This window comes from Rattus rattus, chromosome 5, assembly GCF_011064425.1.
Source record: "Rattus rattus isolate New Zealand chromosome 5, Rrattus_CSIRO_v1, whole genome shotgun sequence".
NCBI lineage: Eukaryota > Metazoa > Chordata > Mammalia > Rodentia > Muridae > Rattus > Rattus rattus.
In genome coordinates, this window is record NC_046158.1 from 488,733 (window position 1) to 511,971 (window position 23,239).

The 23,239-nt window shown below is 45.0% G+C and overlaps 1 protein-coding gene across 1 annotated transcript in view; it reads right to left on the reverse strand.

Annotated features, from left to right (window-relative positions):
- Cntrl (centriolin) overlaps nucleotides 1–23,239 on the reverse strand; it is a 73,479-nt gene that overhangs the window by 22,172 nt on the left and 28,068 nt on the right. The window contains exons 12-25 of the mRNA XM_032902666.1: nucleotides 22,360–22,513; nucleotides 20,880–21,100; nucleotides 18,728–18,904; nucleotides 15,895–16,029; nucleotides 13,599–13,744; nucleotides 12,985–13,192; nucleotides 12,150–12,329; nucleotides 10,002–10,181; nucleotides 8,729–8,845; nucleotides 8,336–8,480; nucleotides 7,781–7,929; nucleotides 5,132–5,321; nucleotides 3,530–3,846; nucleotides 1,518–1,726 (exon numbers count right to left, since the gene is read on the reverse strand). Coding sequence (XP_032758557.1) covers nucleotides 1,518–1,726; nucleotides 3,530–3,846; nucleotides 5,132–5,321; nucleotides 7,781–7,929; nucleotides 8,336–8,480; nucleotides 8,729–8,845; nucleotides 10,002–10,181; nucleotides 12,150–12,329; nucleotides 12,985–13,192; nucleotides 13,599–13,744; nucleotides 15,895–16,029; nucleotides 18,728–18,904; nucleotides 20,880–21,100; nucleotides 22,360–22,513 — 2,528 coding nt within the window. The remainder of the gene's footprint in view (nucleotides 1–1,517; nucleotides 1,727–3,529; nucleotides 3,847–5,131; nucleotides 5,322–7,780; nucleotides 7,930–8,335; nucleotides 8,481–8,728; nucleotides 8,846–10,001; nucleotides 10,182–12,149; nucleotides 12,330–12,984; nucleotides 13,193–13,598; nucleotides 13,745–15,894; nucleotides 16,030–18,727; nucleotides 18,905–20,879; nucleotides 21,101–22,359; nucleotides 22,514–23,239) is intronic.

The following is a 23,239-nucleotide window of genomic DNA, read 5'->3' on the forward strand; positions in this document are numbered from 1 at the left end:
AGCTAAATCCCCAGCCCCGTGACTGACTTCTTATGTTGCACTAAAACTGTCATAAAAGATTTGGCAAAAAGTCATGACACAAAATTCAGTAACTTGAGGTTAACAAGACAAAATTATCTGAAAATGGCCTGCTTGGCAGAAAACCCGGAAATCAAACTTAGCACCTTGATGATTTCTTCTTTCTTTAAAGAAAGGCATGCCGATAATTTTGCCTTTTTCTCTGAACATTGTTACCCAATTTTGCTGAAATAAACATTTTATACTGTTACAGTGGGAGAAGTGAAGCCTATGCCCTGCCCGCTCTGTCCTCTTCCTAACGTGTACATCCACAGGAGAAGAAGCCTCATCACCCCCACCCGCAAACAGCAAGTTCCAGTGTCCTCAGTGTGGCTCTCCCTCTCAGCCATTTCAGTCACCCAGCTGTCCACTCCTCGACAGCAGTGACCATGTCTCTCACTCCGCCTGCCCCACAGGCCTCCCTAGCACTGAGGCCCAGGCTGGTCTGCATTAAGTGAGAAAAGCTAGGGAGCTGCCATAGCTCAGGGACTAACACAGAAGACAGCATTTCATGTACCGGAGCAGAAAGCAGAGGCATGTGAACTAGCTGTCCCGACTAGCTGTCGACGACTCTGGCTGGTCACAGCACTGCTCAGCAGGGCTCTATCAATGGTGGCTAACCCTGTACAAGATACCTGAGAAGAAAAGAACAGGCAAGGTAGGGATCCTTACCTTGATGTCTTTAAAAGACTTTATGTGTATGAATGCTTTGCTTGCATGTATGTATGTGCACCACTGAGTGCCTGGTACCCCCAGGGTTCAGAAGAGAACGTAAGGATCTCCTGGAGCTGGAGTTATAGATGCTTGTGAGCCACTCTGTGGGTGCTGGGAATTGAACCTGCATCCTCTGTGAAAACAAGTGCTTTAACTTAAAGTCTGAGCCACTCTGCCGTCTGCCCACTGTCGTCACTTTTGTTTTGAAAGGCAGGACAGACAGGCAGGGCTTGGGGAAGGTGTGTTTTCTTGACAGACTGGAGAGACAGATTCTAGACACGGTGGTGGCAAGTATGGAACCTTCTATGGTGGTCGAGGATCCCCTAATTAAAGGCCACAACATAGAAATAACAGAAAGGGGTCAGGTAGCTTTTTGTATGCAAAGTCAGAAGGACAAGGAAACCGAACAGATGTCTCTGAGATCGAGGGTTTGAAATTCCTGTCATCTGCTTTGTTATGGTGGCCGGGAAGGAAGACAAGTACAAAAAGGGCTGATCTGAATTATTAACCATGTGACCTTAGATGTGCACTGTCCTAAATGGCATTTGCCATGTGGGCAGTACGTTAACTAGAATGAAGTTCTGTTTCTCAGTTCCACCTACATATGGCCAGCATTTGTTACTTCCCAGTTACGATCTAGGCATTTCTAAAATGAGAGAATGTTTTACGAGGCAGCGCTGACTGAGAATTCCTTCAGTGCTGACGCTACACCCTTTGAATTATAAAATAGAGTGGTGAACGCTTACCTCCGTTGTTGATGCCTCTCAACGGTTCTCTGTAATTCCTCTACCTCGAGTTCTAACTCCTTCTTCTCTTGCACAAGGTCATCAATGTTGCGGTGTAGCTCTTCCACCTCTTTCTCAGGATGCTGCCTGGATGTTTTCAGCCACCGCTCCTCCTGCTGTTTTGATTTTAAGTGGTGTGTTATGTCTTCTAGTCTAGACACCTCATTCTCCTGAACACAGACAGTGAATGCATTACAGAGATGCCAGAGGTGTCTCTCCCACTTTGCTGTCCAAAGTTGAAACTAATTGGTTAAAGTGGTTATCCTGAAAAACCGTGGGAAATTCTAAGTCTTCAGTATGGAAAGAGAAATTGAGTCAAGCCAACTTTCTCGTAAGGCACAGAGGAAACTGACAGACTCACATAACTCTTCCACCAGCTGACTATGTTAGAAATTCACTACCCCTCTGTGTGTCCAGAGCTCAGCATCTAGCAGAAGAGACAAGCTGCTCCTTCTACTCTGCACGCCGGGGAACTGTTTAATCGGTGCCCAGAAGAAGAGGTATTTTGCCTGCATTTTGAAAAAAAAAAAAAAAAAAAAAAAAGCCGGGAGGGGGGTGGGGACGGGACCCAGTCTCAAGAAACAAGAAGGTAAAGTGTGAGGAGGTCGGAAAGTACATGAGAGGCTGGTGAGTCATGCACTTCTGGAAAGGAAAAGCAATCTGACAGAGTAGCAGTAAATGCTTAACAGACAGAACTGTCACAAACTGAGTGTACCCCATAATGCCACAGAGAACCTGAGTGATTACTGCATGGGGGCCTATGGACCAAGTGCAACCTGCCAGCAGGGACTGTGGCCTGAACACATATCCTCTCCTCATTATTCCCTCAGCGGCTGAGGAGGGATGAGAACAAAGGCTCCAAAAGCTATGAGCTTTTGTGTTAGAACCAAAAAGTAAGAAAACAATCAGATTGGAATCTAGCCTCGGGAAAGAATAAAAGGCGCATGTAAGAAGTCACACAGTCGTCTAAAACATCTACAAATAAAGAAGCGTATGCAGATATTAAAATGGTGCTTAAAAATTATTTGCAGGGACTGAAGAGATAGCTGAGTAATACTATTCTGTGTGTAACGGTTCCCTCCTTTATTGAAACATTCTATCCTGCAGGAAGCCCCTTAGGCGTAAGGTAAAGAACTCAAAATAGCTTCAGGGCGTCTCTGACACTGACCAGATTCACTAGGCCCCACCCTACCAGAGTAAGCTGAGAGCTGCAAAGAGGCACTGAGGCAGACCAGCTGCCCGGAAGAAGCAGAAACCAATGAGCTGCCTCTGAGAGGCTCAGCTCGAGGGAGTCAATTTGGAAAAGCCAGTCTCAACCCGTTGAGCTGCCTGCCGGCTGTGCAGTTTGCTTCATGTTCCCGCATTTTGTGAAATGTCGCCTGTGCTGGAGCTGGCCTTGCTGCTGAAGCTGTAGGTAGCGCCTCATCCATGTTCCTGTAAGCAGCCCCAGTAAACTCACTGCTCACTAAGTTGGTCTGTGGTGTGTCTGCATTCTGGCCTGTTGTAGCCTCCTATCTGGGGTGAGCAGATGTGTCTGGTGTGTCTCCTGGGAAACTGTCACACAATGTTCGTTCAGAGGACTTAGGTTCTTTTCCCAGAACCTGCACCAGGCTTCTCACAACTGCCACTAACTCCAGCTCTGGGGGTTGTGACTCCCACTTCTGCCCAAGGGCACTGCATTCACATGCATACCCTCCCCAACACATATATACATGTAATTAAAACTAATAAAATCCTAAAATTGTAAAGTACTAGGTATTATTTCTAACATCAAATAGGAAAACAAACCCCAACTGTCAATATAAAAGTAATGAAATAATTTATAATCATCAGTCAACCCAATCTGCATATGTAGGTATACATGTACATGTGGAGCACACTCATATATGTACACTACAGGTTCTAGTATGTGATAGCTTTATATGAGCACTAATGTACGGTTCAACATGGAAAAAGTTGTAACCCCCGCTTACCAGGTCACGGTGCTCTGGGATGTTGCAATGCTGCACACCCATGGAGATGAGGGGAACAGCAAAGTTGGCAGGAGGAGGTCCATATATGATGGGGGCCCCAGCAGGAGGTGGGCCATAAACCACAGTGCCAGGGGTCAGAGGATGACTGCTGTGGGGCAAAGGAGGCGATGGCGCATACAGGGCCACTCCCTGGGGCACAGGAGAACCATCAGGAAGCACAGTATACATTATGTACCCAGGGGGAGGCACAAATGGGGGGTCCTCCTGGTCATCCAGTCCGCTTTCTTCCTGGCTATCTCCTCCATTGTCTGCATCTTCTAAGACACAAGCAGGAAAGTAGGGAAACAGATTTAGGAAGAAACAACAGTACTTCAATCAAGACACCAGAGATGTAAAACAACTGTAAAAATGGTCAACTGTAGTTGTGAGAAGCAGATCGATATGCAAAGTGTTTTCAGCCGCCACATTCCACGTTTGGTTACCATTAATTATGAATGTGTTTAGCCATCACTTGAATATGGCTTTACACATCAACAGAGATGTGTTATGAGATCAACAGAACTCAAAATTGATTACTGCTATGACACGTGCCACTATCTGACTTGATGGCTTACTTCTTTCTTACCTACTGAAGGCAGGAGTCATGTCTGCTAACCTGACAACAAAGCAAGCACACGGTAGGCGCTTTCCCAGTAAAGAGTCCCTGTTTGTTTGCTTTTGTGCTGCTAGGGGTTGGACTAACAATGAGATACATCCCTATCCCAGCAAATACTTCCTTAATTAACAAATTATTAAAATGTAGCATTACCATGTCATGTAGATCAACAATCTCACAGCAGCAAATCAAATGATGCTAGGATCACAGAGGTATGAAGAGCTTGGACGTATTCTAGTCTTACTCTTTGTACAGAGGTTGGATGACTAACCATGACAAAATAAATGGTACAATACCCCCTGATTCAGATGCACAAGCCAAGGCGCTGCTCAGTCGGAATGGAGGAAGGAGTGGAGAGCAGGACCGTGCAGTGAGCAGTCTTACTAAACCACGAGGATGAACTGGTTTGGGATTACAGAAAAGTGGTTTAAAGCGTGAGGTGTAGGGGTGAGACTGTAACTTGGTGGCAGAATGCTTACCCGGCATGTGCTAGGCCCTGTGATCAACCTACAGCACTGAAAACAGACAAAGACAAAGAGGCCCGAGGGACAGGGCAGGCCGCAGGTATCTTCAGATCAGCGGCTCCATCTTCCCAATGCTGTAACCCATTACACAGTCCCTCATGTTGTGCTAACCCCCAACTATAAAATTATTTTCATTGCTACTTCACATCTGTGATTTTGCTACTGTTACAAATTGTAAAGATCTGATATGTGACCCCTGTGAAAAGGTCACTTGACTCTGAAGTAGTTGTGACCAGAGGTTGAGAAATGTGGCTTTAGATAGCGAGCCTAAGGGAAGATCGGTTACTAGTCAGCAACACAGGATCACACAGGATATCAGCATAGGGAAAGACTTTGGAAGGAATGCGGCTGTGGATTGCAAGGAGCAATAAAAGGTTACTAACCAGGTAAGAGAAATGCGGCTCTCCTTGTGTGATGGCCTACCTCTCTTTGAAAATGGCTTATGCGCTGTGCTTCTGATGGGTGAGTAGACCCAGTATCCCGAAGCAGGCAGAGGTCCACTGCTGCCCTTCTCTTCTTGCTGTCCAGCCTGTTGTGATCTAAGAGGAGTAGAGGCTGTACACTTTAGACCCAAACCGGAGTCCTTGGTAGCCTGGGAACTATGGCTGGAAACCTGAAGAGACAGGAGAGTAGCACTGCCTATTATCTCGGAAAGGCTGACCTTTAGATACCTCAAAGACAACGGGAGACACACGACATCTAAGAAAGAATCTGTTATTTCCTTAACACAACTCTCATTTTTGACAGATAGAAATAGAAGTGATTACAGGTATGAAATGCAGTCCATACACATGGCTCAGCATATTAACCTAACAGTGTGAGGAAGGCTGAGCAGGGAGGGCTATGGACTATGGAAGCAGTCGCTGGAGTCCTGTCAGACTGCTGTGTGAAAATAGACGGGCTCTCCTCAAGAAGTTATGTGATAACTTCCATCTCCCACCCTGTGGTTTTGGCCATTCTCTGGGACACAGGTCCTCGTGATACTGAGGTGGTAAAGGTGTGTCATCTGATTGTCTGAGTTTATTTTATGCCACAGTTTCGCATGAGAGAGAAATAAACTCTCCCTAAGTGATCAGACCTCCGAGCATCCTGCTCTCCTCACAGCTGCACTCGGCACTGCTAGCAGCTTCTCTTCTGCCTTGTCCTGCAGGGCCAGCAGCTGCGGCAGAGGACACCACACCTTCAAGGGACCCAGAGAGCAGTGCTCTGCTGCCTGGGCGTGTGCTACCTCTACCCTCCTGCCTTCCAGTCTCTAGGGCTCGTCTCTAGGTGCACACTCAGCACAGGCGGACAGGGGCTTCTCTTCCTGTTTTTGACCTCCAGCCTTGGTTACAGGGTGTTGGCTCCTTCCTGTTTCTGGGAGGATTCTGCTCATAGGTTCTGGCTGAGACTACAGTCAGAGCCCTGGGACCCTAGTGTAGCGTTTAAGCTGCATCTCTTGCTGTTGCCCTACGGCTGATTCTCAGAGTGTCACTAAGGCCCCCTGCTTTGGATAAGTCCTGCTTGGATCCATTCCTCTCTTCCAAGCTCAGGAAGCAAGCTCATCCCTTAATAGTATGTCTTCTTTCCAGCTCCACTCTTCTAGCTCTGCTCTCTTCTATCTTTCATGTGAAGGATTCAAATGGTGCATAGAAAGCTCATCTTGCTGTAACTCTATCTCCCATGCTCAGCTAGAATTCTCTTCTGGACTCCTATTCTATTAACTGTAATCTCATTTCCCGTGACATAGATGATGGCCCCTTATAAGGGATGGCCCTGTGGGTTTAAGCAGCAAGTGCTCTTAACCCCTGAGCACTGTTAAGAGACTTATTTATATATGAGTATACTATCTTCAGACAAAGCAGAAGAGGGCATCGGATCACTTTACAGATGGTTGTGAGCCACCGTGTAGTTAACAGGAATTGAACTCAGGACCTCTGGAAGAGCAGTCAGTGCTCTTAACCACTGAGCATCTCTCCAGTTCTGAGACTGTGGGTTTAAATGGGAATGCCCCCTAGGCTCCTGTATTTGAACACATGGTGCCTAGTCAGTGGTGCTGTTTGGTGCGGCCTTGCTGGAGGCAGGCCTGGGGGCTGAGAAGCCTTTTGCCATTCCCAGTGCACTCTCTGGATCTGTGGTTCAAGATGTGCACTTTCACCTTTCTGTTCCTGCTGCCATGTCTCGCAACCACGACGGACTCTTATCCTTTGAGCAGAGCCGTTTTAAGAAAACACTTTCTTCTCTGAGCAATGCTGGTCATGCTTTGTCACAGTGGCAGAAAGTACCTAAGCCTTCCAGCCCCAGTCTAGAGTTCAGCTTGTGTCCCAGCCCTCCCGACAATCTGTCTAAGCGGGAGGTTCCTTGCTAGAGCCATAGCAACCTTCCTCTTTACAGAAGCCGTTCCTCCCTCCACTACCCCCTGCTGGAAGCTGCTCCCTCTCACCTCACAGCCTCCTCTATCTAGCTTTCCTTCCTGAACTTGCTCATGAGAAGAATCCCTGAAACAGACCTCTCTGCCCCTTGAGCACGGGGCAAACCTGCTGTCAGTCACGTGTGGCTGCTCTGTAATTACACTCACCTGGCCCGCCCGTGAGTTCGGAGTGCAGGGCTGCACTCTAATACAGCACTGGCCTAGACTGGTGAACACCTGAGAGGCTTGTTTTAAGCAGATGAAACCTGGTACCCGGGGTTGGGGATTTAGCTCAGCGGTAGAGCACTTGCCTAGCAAGCGCAAGGCCCTGGGTTCGGTCCCTAGCTCCGGAAAAAAAAAATGAAAATAAAAATAAAAATAAAAAAAAAAAGAAACCTGGTACCCGCTATTCTGTCCACACCTCTGCACGCCTCTACAGTCATTTTCAGTCAGCTCTTTGGGTTTAAGTCATTCTAACCTTTATCTATTTCATGACACTGGCCATAGAAAGGCCATACTATTTTCTGTGGGATAGCTCTATTTTTACACGAATGACACTGAAGAGCCTAAGCACATGTCTCAGCAGAGAAGGGTTTCCGGCACCTGCTCGCAAATGTGGGGAGGAAAAGAAAGTCGCTCTCAAGAAAACTCAGTACAAACTTCTAGCAACACAGAAATCCTACTTTTGATGATGGTGGTGGTGGCATGAAATACCAACAGCCTTGTCTTTGGAAAGGATCTGCCATGCTGCTGATGTACTCATTCTGAGCAGAAACTGCGTGCCGGAGCTCAGCGATTTCCTCTACAACATTCTCAATGCCTCCTTTTTTACCTGTAAAGGAAAGCCACTATATGACGCTGCCATGTAGTCACGGACTTCCCTCCTCTCCCACACAGAAGAGAGACCCCACGAGAGCCACCGAATCTACCAGGTCTCCAAAGCTGACTTTCAGCCTGCTCGTGGGCAATTATTTTTGTTGAACACCAAGAGGACATCCTTCTGTCCACCGATTATAAAGTAATTTGCAGAAAGCTAACAGATGTATAAACACTTTGTCTTGCTAAAATCAAATCCCCTAATACCATACTCTAAAATGCTGTTTAAATTCTCTAACTTATCAGGAAAGCCCCAGCTCTCTAGATCAGGCATGGGACGGACTTCCTTCAGCTAAGTGCTTTTCTCTAAAGGCAGCAGGCAATTACAGAACCACCCGAGTCACAGCCCAACAGTACTTTACCTGTCCCTGTGAGGTTTAATACATCCCGGAGTCTTGTGATTTCAGCCCTTTGCTTCGCCATGGCCTCCTTCAGCGCCTCAATCTCTAACAGCTGTAAGTTTGCTCCTTTAGAGCCTACATGTGCATTCTCCATCTCATCTCGGAACTATTAAAAAACCATACACACAGAGTTGCCAATGAGCACACTCATGTGCATTTACCTGCGTAAGTAGGAAGCCTACTTCTTTTTAACCAGTGAGGAGAGCACCTCACCCCTTTCATTTTTATAGCACTGCGCAGGTGAGGCTAAGGTGCTGCCAGCAAAGTGTGCTTCAGTGCTTTTGAGCAAAGCCCTGCCGTGCTCAGTCTGAGCAACTAGAGGAGCCAGGAGTGCCTCTGGGTACCAGCACTGACCTGGTCCTCTCTCTCCCTGAGAAGGTGCTGCAGGAGCTCGATCTCCGCCTCGGCTCTGCTCAGGTCCTTGGCTGCTTGCATGGCCTCTCTGCTGGACCGCTCTGCCTCCTGCAGCTCCTATGGACAGATTGTGAGAAGGACACTGCTGTCACAAACGCTCATCTCCAGTCCCTCTTCCTCTCAGTGATCCCCTGCTCCCATCCTATAACGAGCCTGGCTTATTCCTGCACATGTGATGTGAAGCCTGACCCACCCTGGGGATTTCCTCCTCCTCCTCACTATCCTAGCCCCCCAAGGCTGTCTTTCTGGGTTCTCAGTCATTGTATCTTCCTCCTATAATCTATTATCTCAAGCTCATTAAAATCTGTGTCCTGTTGAGCATCACTGCCATTACTACACCAGAGCACTAACAGTCTGTAAGGTAAGTTTTCAAATACATGTACAAAATAAACATCTTAAGACTCAAGATGAGCACGGTGATGCATACCCTTAGTCCCAGAACTTGAGAGGCAGAGGCTAGTCGATCCCTGTCAGTTGCAGGCCAGCCTGGTCTACATAGCTAGTTCCAGGATAGCCAGAGCTACACAGAGAAATCCAATCTCAAAAAAAAAAAAAAAAAAAAAAAAAAAAAAGACAAGCAAACAGAAGCAGCAGAAGAGGAAAAGGAGGAAGAAGAGGAGGAGGAGGAGAGGAAAACAGGATTTGAGGCTCAGAGACTGAATGGAGAGCCTTCTAATCTGGAATCCAAGCATGTATTTGGCAGCAATCTCTCCAAGGAAACTGCCATCCTTTTTTTTTTTTTTTTTTTTCTTTTCTTTTTTTCAGAGCTGGGGACCGAACCCAGGACCTTGTGCTTGCTAGGCAAGCGCTCTACCACTGAGCTAAATCCCCAACCCTGGAAACTGCCATCCTTTAATACTCATTTGATGCTCCAAATAAATTCTTGGAGGTTGTGATGGAATATAACCACCAGGTCTTAAGAAAAGCAGACAGAATTGGCAAAGGTGGTATGCCCCTTTAATCCCAGCCTTCAGAAGGCAGAGGCAGGCAAATCTTTTGAGTTCTAGGCTAGCCTGGTCTACAGAGTGAGTTTCAGGATAGCCAGGGCTACACAGAGAAGCGCTGTCTTGAAAAACAAAAGAAAAAAAAGCAAACAAACAGGAAAGAGAAAAGCAGACAGTGTCACAGAAGTTTGCACCAAGGATCGGTACTGTGTACTGCTCTGTTCTGAGACAGTGCTGCCGAGCACATCCTGACAACCCTCTGCACTGACCTCTGCTCGCTCCTGATTAATCCTCATGACAGTTCCATGCAGGGACTTGAGCTGCTCTTTGGCAATGGTGAGCTCGGCTGCAGCTAGTTTATCAGAAGCAGCCACAGCTTTCTTCAGACTTTTCAGCTCTGTATCTAAACCAAGGAACTGCTCCTGAGACCTGGCATCTTCCCGCTTCTTCTAAAATAAAAGAACCATAAGCGAAATAAAAGAATCATTTAAAGCAGTAAATTAAGGTGTCTGCTCCAAGAGAGGCAGGGTCTGTTCCCTGCTACAGGCACATGTGTAGAATAGTATCTGATGCATACATACTAGTGCTTCCTAAAATCACTCAGTATTAACTCCACCAGCAATGAAAGGTTTGTGTGTATGTGAGTGCACCTGAGTGTGTGTACACACATGTGCAGATGTAGAGGCAGGAGAGGGCATCATATGTCCTTCCCAATCATTTCCCACTGAGTTCTTTGAGACAGAATCTTCCTTGGGGCGTGTGTTTTCTTAGCTAGGCTGGAGCCAGCAAGTCCTAGCATCCACTCGTGTCAGCGTCCCTCCCAGCTCAGACTGCAGGTGCATGCACGATGCCGGTTTATTGTGTGGGTTGCTAGATTTGGAACTCTGATCTTCGTGACTGTCAGCACTGCTCCTAACAGCTAAGTCATCTCTCCAGCTCCCCACAAATGTAAACCCTTTTAAATAATGTTTTTCTTAGTTAAGAATGTTGGGCTAGGAAGATGGCTCAGAGATTAAGAACACTGACACTGTGCCAGAGGACTCAGGTTGGAATCCCAGAACCCACATGGGAGCTTACAACCTGTAACTCAAGTTCCTGAATTCAACACCTCTCCCGGACTTGGCGGGTACCAGAACATATGTGATACATAGCATAGACGCAAACAAAACACCCCTACACATAAAAGTGAATAAACAAATACATAAAACTTAAGCAAGCAACCTCCCAAAACCAAACCTTACTTCTTAGTTGCATACCAGATGGGCAAGTCTTCAAATAATAGTACCTGGTCCTGGGTGTGTGACAGGGAAGACCTTGACATTTTCCAGGGCATCGAAATCGACAAATCATGCAGGGTCTTAGGCTTAAGAAGTTTGGTCTTTAATAGTGAAGGCTGGGAGACAAGGAGGGTCTGACTCCAACTATTCTCTCATTTTACAGGGCAGACTGATTGCTCTGTGCAGTAGGGTCATGTGTAGAATTGGGAAATCGGCTAGGTAGGCACAGCGGTTGTCCAGGAGGATGATGGGTAGACAAGGGTAGTGGAAGTCAACAAGACTTGGTGACTAAAGGTTCTTATAGGGTAGATCACTTGCTGAGAGGAGGAGAGAGGGAGGGTAGATGAGGGGAAGGTGGCTTCCCTCACAGTGAGATGGGGCGAGCTTACTGGTACAGACTGATGCCATGTGAAATGTGACAGTGAGACTGTAGTGACATCACTGTGCTGGAGTGGTGCTCTACCTCTCCCAGGGCATGCAGACCCCAAGAATGTACGGATCTAAGTTTAGTCAGGGAAGCGAGACAGGAGAAAGACAGGGAACTTGAAGCTACTTACTTATAGGTTAAAAAAAGACTCAGTAATTGGTTGTGGATTTTGGGCTGGACAAGAAGGAAAGCAGAGACTGGAAAGCCAGAGGCTTAAGGAGGCTGGAAAAGCGCTCACATGTGGGGGCTAGGAAGACAGGCTGGGATTAGAACAAGATGCTGCAAGCTGTGGTTTAAGAGGTGTGGAGTGAGGGAGATTTCTGAACGACTCAGGAGATGACACTGGGCGGGTGGAGAGAGATGGAGAAAATGCCACCGGAGAGGCCAAGGTAGGATTAGAAGGGAGATGAAGAGTGTACCTGCAATCCCCATGGATGTACCCACGTGGGCAGTGTTCCGACGGTGGTAAGCCGTCCTGTTATCTTTCGGTAACTATCACCTAAGTGACCCTACGGCTGGGCCTCCCATTTCCCAGTCTCTTGTTTTCCTCTGTCCTGACAGCCTCTGGCCCGTGACTGAATAACAAGTACCTGGCTGTGAGGTGCTGCTCAGCACTGTGGGGCAACACTGACAGCTAAGTGTGGGCTCCACCCCTGACCCTGTCACCAGGAAGGACCTGGAAAACAGGTCCCTTACTTTTCTAGGCTCCTCACCTTTTTCTCTAACTCCTGGAGTTGGGCCAGAATTCTTTCCTTCTCTTCATCTGCTTCCTGAAGCTGGAGGTCTGTAAGGCCTTGGATTTTTTCCATACTTTTTAGGTTCTCTTGCAAATAGTGAATTTCGTTTTCTAATTGCTGGATTCTTGCATTATGTTGTCTTTTATCAAACTTAATCTGTGAGGAAATACAATGAAGAACTTTTTCCTTTTTTTGGGACAGGCTCTTGGTATACAGCACAAGCTGGCTTTAAAGTTGTGATGCTCCCACCTGTATACCCTGAGTGCTGGGATTGTAGACGTGTGTGTGTGTGTGTGTGTGTATGTGTGTGATGTATATATTACGTGTAGATATACATACACACAAACACACATGTAAGCACATATATGTAAACAGACACACATATGTATACATACACACATGCATACATACATACGTACATATCTGTATGTTTAAGCAAACTGAGAATGCCATGAAGCTATCGTCTCCTCACTAGGGAATGTAACAAAGTTCTGTCCTAAACAGTGACCACAGGTGCTTCTATCTTGTTCTCTGGGATTTGATGCTTGTCTCAATGTGAACATCAGTAGGTTAAAACAAACAGATTCTGGTACAACGCTATACTTCCTGTTCATTATAAGATGTCTCTCACTCGCATTGCAACAAGGAAACCACTGCTACAAACAGGCCCGGCTTTGACATCAGCAGCCATATTCGGCAATGGACCTTAGCACGGCAGTGAGACACGCTGTGAGTGATGGGAGTGAGCATGGTGTACATGCTGCGGGCATTTGCTGACGGCCGCCCTCTGGCTGTCTCCGCCCTTTCTTACTCTGGCTTCAAGTGCTCTTTCACAGGCCTGCTTGAACTCCTCTTGACCATTTGCCAGTTTCTCTTGCTGGAGAGCCATTTCTTCATGGAGTTTCCTCTCTCTAACCTGGGCTTCCTCTTTTTCCCACTGGGATCGTGCAAGGATTTCACTGAACTGTTTCTGTAGATCAGCAAGACTTTTCCCTAAGACATCTGAAGGACTATGGATTCTAAGGAGAAAAAACAAGAAGGTATAAATTGACACAAACGTGTTCATGCTAACATCAGGAGGAGAAAGCACTGTATAAACTATCAGTGTATCAGTGTAAACCATTATATCAAACCCCTGCTGCCACTCTGAAGACACAGACTAACAATAAATGTCCATGAACCTGACTGTCCTGTTGTATACTGGTTCTCTGCCCAAAGTGCACAATATGGCTGTTCTCTCTGATCACATACAATGTTCTCTCAAGAGAGACTCTTAAATACCTTAACGCTATTATCAGAATTAAGCAATCTTGCACCACACTCTCAGAAACGTCAATCAGTATTACAAAGCCTGAGGAGGACAAGCTCATGGCTGGTCCCAGGCACGGCTCTGATGTGGGAAGGAAGGCTCATGCTTCTCCTTACCTCATCTCCCCAGCTCCTAGCTTCAACCTTTTCCTTAGCTCATCCACACGAGCTGCTACTTCCTCTGGATGAATCAGCCCATCAACCACATGGTTAAGGTGACTCTGAAAGTCTTTCAGCTGCTTCTTTAGTAGGCTGTTGTCGTCCTGCACGCAGAGGTAAAATGGAAAGACACTTATCACCAGCAAATGCATCCACCACTGACAAATGCACAGACATATCTTGACTACAGAGTGAAGTTCCTATGATGCCTCTTTCAAATACAAAGAACTGCTAAAATGTCCCTACAGTGTTTCTATATCCTAAGCAATGAATGCTATTCCCTTGTATGTCCCTAATACTCCCAGTGTTACTCTACTGCAAATCCAGGCAGCACTCTAATTTCAATGGAGGACCTAAAATGGCACATATATTTTTAAGGGCCTTGGCATCTAGAGGTCTCACCTGTAGACTGACACCCCCCTCCATTACCCTGAGATAGCCTTCTCTAGACAACAGATCGTCCTCCCCCACTTAACAGGTTTTCAACTTCCAGAAGAAACCATACTTTGTGGTTCTCTCTTGAGAAGAGAGAAGTCCCAGCTCCTGGACAAATAGGCCGTCAGGGTAACAACAACTCCACAGTGCCCCGAGGGAGGTGCCCCATTCTTTACATCTTCTCTTGTGATTTGTATACCATCATGTTTCTGACAAATCACATCAGAGTGTCGACATTTTGTTATAAAGGAAGCTTTGTGTTAAGGAAACTTTTCCTTACACTGAGTGTGCAGGAGACCCCCCATACAGTGGGGGCTCCCTTTCAGACCCCAGTCAGCCACAGACCACACCCAAACGCCCATTCTCACTTTACTAAGTGGGGGGAAGAAAATTAAAGTCACTATTCTCTGACACAGGCAAAAACAGCAGCAACTGACCTTGCAGGTATAATTTAAATAGAGAGAAAGGGGTGGTCTGTGTTAGAATGGGCTACAATTCAGTAGTATATTTTAATTGGGCATGTTAATTAGGTGACCCAAAGGGGGATTCTAAGGGTTTCTTTCTTTTCTTAATGTATGTAGATACTCTACTTGCATATATGCCTGCGTGTCTGCCTGCGTGTCTGCCTGCGTGTATGCCTGCGTGTCTGCCTGCGTGTCTGCCTGCGTGTATGCCTGCGTGTATGCCTGCGTGTCTGCCTGCATGTATGCCTGCATGTATGCCTACGTGTCTGCTGCGTGTCTGCCTGCATGTATGCCTGCATGCCAGAAGAGGGCATCATATCCCAGTATGGATCCTTGCAAGCCACCATGTGGTTGCTAGGAATTGAACTCAGGATCTGGAAGAGCAGCGAGCAGCCAGTGCTCCTTATCTCTCCAGTCCCCAAAGGGGCTTCTGATTTCTGGACCTTGGTAGTCAGCCTCAGGAGGAGGAAGGGACCAAACAATGGAACAGACCTTGGTAGCCAGCTTTAGGCATGCAATCTAATGGTTTTAGCATCCAGAGCCATGTTTGCCAAGCTCACAGTGGCCAGCGTCCCTTCAAAATGCATTTAGTATACGCTACAGTGTCATCTTAAGGTTAGGCATCGCAAATGCATTTCAGTAAAAGTTGCACAGTAAGTATTTCTAGGTAAAAATATATTGGTCTTTTCTTTTCTTTTTTGAGACAGGGCATCACTATGTAGCCCTATTGTCCTGGAACTCACAGAGATTCACCTGCTTTTGGCTCTAGAGTGCTGGATTAAAGGCAGGAGCCACTACTCCCAATTTGAATTTTTCTTTAAAATATTTCAAAGAAAGAGGTAAACTAAAATGAGACAATGTTAATAACTGAATAAATCAGGCATTGGTCCAAAGGGGTTATTCTGGTTTTGTGATCATTTTAAATTTTCATAGTAAAAAATAAAAATTATGTATTTTTTTTGATTGTGAGCCTAGCCTTTAATGGCTGAGCCATCTTTCCAGCTCAATAAAAATTAATCATCCAGTAAAATCCCACACACACAGGGATCTGTATGATCCCACACAAAGATGAGAAACCGATTACATTTTTAATAGCATCTTTACTGAGAATACTATGAGAACTGCTTATAATTTTTAAGAAATCTTAAAAAGAATGTAAAGAAAGAAAGAAAGAATAAGAAAAGGTCAGGTGTGGTGGCACAGGCCTTTAATCCCAGCACTTGGGAAAGTGTTCCAAAGAAACTGCCCCAGAGGTCATTTCTACCTAGTAACTCGAGCTGCTTAGCACATGTCAGAGCTGGCTGCTAAATGCCAGAGTAAAACCAGCTTTGGGTGGTCCGAGCACAGATCTTTACCTGAAGCTGCTTAAGCTGTGCACGGAGCTCGCTGTTCTCCTGTTGCTTCTCTTCTGAGGACTGGGCTTTGCCCAGGGCATCCCTGAGGGACTGTCTTTCCTTCTCCAGCTCTGTTTGAAGCACCGATTGTTCTAGCTATTGTCAGAGGAAGCAATGATATTAACATGCAAAAGTCATAGTTTACATCCCTAAACAGCAAATATACATTCACACATGTGTCATGCATGGCTATAGTTCTAAATTTATACTCTCAAACTTGAAAACCCAAGATCATTTTCCCACATGCCCTTCTGACTATCAATACTTAATAAGGAATGCACATCAGAATTAGCTCAGCCTAGATACCCCATTAGAGCCTTTAGGGTAGTCCCCAGCACCCACCTTTAACAGTAAACTGTGGTCCTCAAATACTTGTATCAAAATTTCACATAGCTATTAAAAATGAGGGGGCTAGAGAGATGGCTCAGTGGTGAAGAACACTAGTTGTTCTTCCAGAGGTTCTGGGTCAATTTCTAGAACCTACATGGTGGCTCACAACCACCTGTAACCCCAGGTCCAGGGGATTAGACACCTGCTGGCTCCTGCGGGTTACAGAAAATGCATGTGCTACACAGACACACCTGCAGGCAACACTCACACTCATATTTTTGGAAGCTTGGCATGGTGGTACATTTCTGTAATCCCAGTACTGGGGACACTGAAGCAGGAGGAGTAAGAAGTTGGCCTGGGCTACAAAATGAGACCTGATCTCAAAGAGAAGAAAGAAAAAGAAAGAGAGTTAAAGATAGGGAGGATGCAGAGGAAGGAAGGAAAAGAAGGAAAGGAAGGAAAAGGAAAGCAGGAGAGAGGGAAGAAGGAAAAAAACAACAAAATAAAGCAAAATAGCAGCTGACCAGTCTCTGTCTCAGATCTGACAGGTCAGCATATCGACGAACTCTGCATCTAACCAAGAGACCAGATCCTTTATGCTCTATACTTTCTATGTGGTCTGAAGGTAGAGTACTGCTTTCAATACCAACTGAACGTCAAGGTTCTTAAAACATTTCTGTCAAGACTTACCTAAAATAAAAGTGTTAGGCTAGAAACCCTGTTCACCACCACCACCACACACCCTCCAAAGCCCCCACTTGCACAAGCTGGGAAATACTGTCTGCCCTTCCTCTCCTAGCCCCACCCACACAGAGAACACTCTGGGTTAACTTCTTGTCTCTCTGTTTCTGGCAACCCACTCAAGAGTGCCTCACAGGGAGGTCAGTGTTTGACCCTGTATGGACACAATCCCAGCTCCTCTTGCTTTAGCCTGGATGTGTGACTTCACTGACCTCTACTGTGAGATCAAGAAACCCACCGGAGAGCTGCCTCCTGATAAACCTGCCTTTATCTACTTTAGTATGGTCTAATCTGGCCTATATCTGCGTCACCGAGGGAGAGAAAAAGCCTTATCATCAAGTACAAAAGACAGCAGTGAGGGCAGACGGAAAAAAAAAAAAGACTTTATTCTAAACAGATGGCATTTAGAAATTTCATTTACTGTTATTAACAAAAAACCATATTTACTTATACTTCATTTTCTCCCAACCTGCTGCTTTTTGTTACTCTGATCCTGCCAAGGGTTTTATAAAACTCAGTGCTCTTGAAAAACACAATACTGACACTTGGCAAGATACTGATCTCTGGTAAGAAACAAACATAACACTAATCACTACAGCACAAACCTATTTTTGGTTCCTTTCCTAATCACACAGATACTCTGAAGCATGTGACTTTATATTTTATTACTTTATTACATTTGCTATTTATTACATTTTATTATTTTATTATGTCTGTGTTTGCTAGCATAGATGTCTGTACCTGCAGAGGCCAGAAGAGGACATCGAATCCCCTAGAACTGGGATTTGATGGTTGTGAGTCACCACGTGGGTGCTGAGATCCAGCCTGGGTCCTCTGGGAGAGAAGTCAGGCAGGCGCTCCTAACTGCTGAGCCATCTCACTCTGATGAAGGACAGGCTACCGTGCCCACCTCCACTCTTCCCATTTAACTGTTACCTTCTTTTTGCACTTTCTTTGTCTTGAGGTATAAAGTTCTTGCAGCACCCTGCCCTCTCTAACCCTTCATCAAGGTTTTCCACCTTCCTTTTCTATCCCTTTCACTCCACTTGACCCCGTGCCCCAATGAGGGGTCCTTTCTAAAGGTGGTTATCCATGACTGGCTCTTTCAGAACTGCTCTTTCAGAACTCCCCCACCCCCAACCTGTTTAACTTGCTGGACTACCAACTCCTCAGGACAGATCCTCAGAGGCAATGCTTACTGAGTGAGTATTATTTCCTCTAAAGTATAAGTATATAACAAACGAGTGGATCTTTCAACCAATCATAAAAGGAAACAGCAAACACAATCTAAAGTCAACTTAAACAGAGCTATTCCAAGAAGGGAAGCCCAGGACGTATCAACTCCTACCTACCAAGGCTTTCGTGCCCATGGTCTCCTGTATCTGCTATCTAACAGAGGACTAGGCTGGGGGTGCAGCCATGAAACAATCTGGCCACGTTTTACACAGGGCTCCTGTTTGACTTCAGAATGTCAGACTCCCAAAATATGCTCTTTCACGTGTTCCTCAATTCACATCCATCATATTAAAAGCATTTAATATTAAGACTATGCCAGGTCCAGTGGTGGCTCATGCCTGTAACCCCAGCACTACAAAGCTGAGGCAGGATGAGTTCCATAAATTCTAGGCCAGCCTGGGCTACATTATCTAGTGAGATGCTATCTCAAAGGAGGGATGGACTGCGCAGGCTGCTTAGTTTGTATTTGGCGTATGCTCCTACTTACCTGAGTGCGCCTTACGAGGTTTTCTAACTCCTGCTTGAGCTGGCTGGTTTCTGCATCCTTTAGTTTCAGCTGAGTCTCTAGCTCAGTTTCATAGGCGCTGAGATCTCCCTGGGCTTGCTGCAGGGATGCGTTCACCTCATGCTGCTCCTGGAGGGCATTTTCCAGCTCTGCGAGCTCCTGCAAAGGTTCAGCATGTTTAAAAGCAGCATCCTGAGTGCTGCATAAGCAGCTGCAAGCCACCGTAACCAACCTGAGCACCAGATGCTGGCCAACTGCTACTGCCCAGCACAGAAAGACTTTATGAACAGGATGGAGGGCCATGCTGGCATATCCAGGTTAAAATCCAAACTCTTCTACTAAATGTCACCTGAAAATTCACCAAGTTACTGACACATTGCTTTCCAAAGTAATTATCTCTGTGACTACAGTCTGAAAGTATATGAGGAAAACAGGAGTGGGAAAACATTTACAGAAAAGAGAATAATGAAGTGTAAGTAAGGCCTGTCCTTCCCTGGACTTCGCGTTTTCCCATTCACTGTTTCATCTACCGGTTATAACAGCTCTGAGTGGGAACTTACAGTTTACGGGTAAACGACTGGAGAACTGTCTCAGAGATCACACATCACTGTGCAGCTAGAAAGAGGTGGTGAGTTATGAACCCAGATCTCTGACTACGAAGCCCACATCTTTCTGATTAAACCAGAGTGTATTCCCTTAACAAAAGAACAAGAAAGCACTGGCATTCTAAAGACGGCAGTCACTGGATCGAGGGCTAACGACAATCCAGTGTTAGTCACTAAGAAAGACAAACACTTTCAGTGCTAAACTTTCACAATGACACACCTTCAGGTGTTCATAACAATTTCTACCTATTAATTTGGGTATGAAAGAATTAGCTCAGATAAACACAAATACTCTGAATAAACACAAAGACCCTGGATAACCTCTACTTAGTTTTTCAAGGACAAGTTAGCACTGCTTTATGAAATGAGATATTGTATGTATTCAATAAAGGAGTAACATCCAAAATATAAAGATCTTGCAAGTCATTAACGAAAGAAAGATGATCCGATACAAAAATAAAGGTCAAAGAATTTTATGAATAGGAATCCACTAGGCTGATGAAATCTGAACCGTAAAGAACAAATGAAGAGTGTGTAACCTCTCCAATGTCTGGAGAAAATAAAGCTAAAACAAGACACTATTTTATATGGAGCATAGAGGAATGAAGTACAATTGCACAGCGAAACCATCAGGCAGAAATACAGAAGGAAGAGCAATCCAAAAGTTATACCAGACTAATCCGTACACACATACACACACTTACACTTGCACTTACATGTGCACACATATACACCTGCACCATACACATACACTCTCGCGCGTGCACACACACATACACACACATACACACACCCGACACACACCACTATAAAAGACATTGTGGGGATACTTGTCACAATCTGAAGGTGGTTAACGGTTAGCTGAACCTAAGAAGAACCCTGAGTTGTCCTAGGTGTAATAATAGCATTCATTGCAGTGACTCTGGAGCCTAAGAGCAGACTGATGAAAGGGTGATGTGTGAGACTTTCTGAGCAGAGACAAAAGGAATGTGCTTATAGATCCAAGCTAAAATACTTACTAGTCTAAGGAGGTACTTTGCCACTCTTTCAATACTCCTGCAAATGTGAGATCCTTCATAACACAAAGTTGGGAGGAAGACACCTTTTAAAATTCAGCAGATTGACAAACATGAAATTGACAAACTATTATATTTTCTGCTGGTGTGGTGAACTCAGGCAGGAGGGGCAGGAGTTACAAGTTCAAGGCTAGCCTGAGCTTCATAGTAAGATTTTATCTGAAAAAGATCATTAAAACGACATAGGGAAATCCTCGAAGCATCGAGGATGGGCAACAATGGAAGGTGTAATGTAATCGTGTCTGTCCACTGTAAAGGATGACAGCTATCAGCAGTAACAGGAAGATGGGCCACGTCACCCCTGTAATTGCTGCATAAACCAAACCCAGCCATGTGATACGCATCGCCTCAGGCAGGAGCACCTTCACGGGTGCAGTTATTTGGTGCCTGCTGCTAACTAGACTCAGACCTCATTTCCTTCTGAAGCTCAAACAGCAGAAAAACGAACCATACCTTCCTCATATTCTCTGCATCCATGGCAACTATTTCCAGTTCGTCCTTCTCCTGCTTGACTTCCGTCAGTCTCTGCAGCAGTGTCTCTTTCTCATCCTGCAGCTTCCTGCATTCATTTTGGGCCTGAGCTGCCTGGCCTTTGATGGTCCCCAAGTACTCTTGCAACCCACTGATGACACCTTCCAAATCCTTCTTCAGAGCTTCATTTGCTGCTATCTGGCCTACGCACAATGAAAACAGAGGGGTCGAATGTATTTTAGAGAAGTTTGTCACTTTAGTGATTGGTTATTAGCCCACAGTGAAAGTCTAAGCTTCTTATTATATCTAACCTTTGAAGATAATTTATATCCTATAACACAGGGATATTGTACAAGTATGCATAAATAAGACAAGCATATTTATGACCAATGTGTACAGAATGCCTGAATAAGGCTGTAAAAATCTAATATCTTTTAAAAGAATAAAAAAGGCATTGTCGGGTGGTGGTGCTACCCAACTTTGATCCCAGCACTTGGGAGGCAGAGTAAAGTGGATCTCTGTGAGCTTGAGGCCAACCTAGGCTACAGAGCAAGTTCTAGGACAGCCAAGGATACACAGAGGAACCATGTCTATCAATAAATAAATAAAGTTAGTAAGTATAATAAAACTGTAAGCTCTTCCTGAATATACAATAGAAGACCACTCAATATATAAGACTAACACCAACCTCGTACTTGCAGCATAAATATATACCTCGAAGGGTAAAAAGGTATCATGGGCTGGAGAGATAAGAGTTAAGAGTAACTGGCTTCTTGTCATAGAGGTTCACGACTGTCTGTAACTTCAGTTCGAGGGTATTCAACGTTCTCTTATGGATTCCATGGGCACGGCATGCACATGGTACACAGACAGACATAAGGCATAGCACCCAAACACATACATTTTTTATTAAGTACTTAAAAAGTGTGTGCTGTCACCTGCTATTATTTTATGAAAACTTAAAAAGCCTCTCTCAACAACTAATTATCAGGGCAGAAACAAGTTGAAGACACAGAATGACAACCAGGGAGTGGAACCTTTCCTTATACTGAGCTCAGGCTCTCGGTGCCACACCCGATTTACTGTCCCCTTCCTCTACTCTGAGAATGTATTTAAATTCGCCTCCTTTCTACACACCTTCTATAACTAGACAGTAAGTTTCCTATATCAATGGGCTCCTGGAAGGACTTTATGCCACAGAAGACAATCAATGACCAAGCTTTTCCTGATCAGACTGACTTCTTGCCTACTGAAACCTGATTCACTGGTCATCAGTGTAACAAACCATAATAACACAAAAGACTTTAAATTTTATTAAACATTTTGGATATATTCAGCCAAATTTCCCTATCAAACACTAGTAACAAGAGCTGAGCTGTATCCCACTAAGCCTTGGACTGTCCGTGTGGGCGTCTTCTGCTCACATGGAAGCTATGCTCCCTAAGTCACACTGGGTTCTCACCATCAGTAAGCTGCTGTTCAAGGTCCTTGATCTCTTCAGTCTCGGTAGCAATCCTACAAAGTATCTCGTCCAGGCGGCTTTCCAGTTGTGTGTACTGCTTGTTCATGATGTCGAGCTGCTGCTCTTTACCCCTCTTCTGGGCTTTCATATGGGACTGAATGTCAGGGAAGGAATAATCAGTACAACCCAGATCTTAAAACTCTTGAAAATAATAACCCATAGCAACATTTTAATAACCAGTATTGAAAATAAAATGTGAAGGGCCTGAGTTAGGCCCTTTAGTATTCATATAAATATAAATATAAATGATTCTTGTTTAACTCTAGGGTGATCTAAGATGAGAAAACAGAGCTGAGCAGAGAGGGGAAGCCATTTTTCCCTTTTTTTTTTTTTTTTCTCGGAGCTGGGGACTAAACCCAGGGCCTTGCGCTTGCTAGGCAAGCGCTCTACCACTGAGCTAAATCCCCAACCCTGGGAAGCCATTTTTCAAGGACACATTATAGATGTTTCAGTGTTATATGCATAGCACTAAAATATGTTTTTTTTTTTTTTAAAAAGGCTTTTAGAACACTGGTTATACTGACAGTATATTTATAGGGAATATCCAAAGGCTTATTCCAAAGTATAAATAAGCAATATATTTGTGTACAAGAACTCTAAGAGATTTTACTTATTGATTTGTAAAATTTACAAAAATTTTAGGTTGGGAGTTTTATAGCTAAAGTCTTTTTAATTGAAAAAAGTATATTTAAATGTACTTCTAAAGGTTTCTTGAGGAGGCTGGGGAAATGGAGACTTCTGATAAATAAACACGTGGGATTCAAGTTTATTTTCCATTTCCTATGCAAACATTTTGTTTTTAGATATAATTATCTGGGAA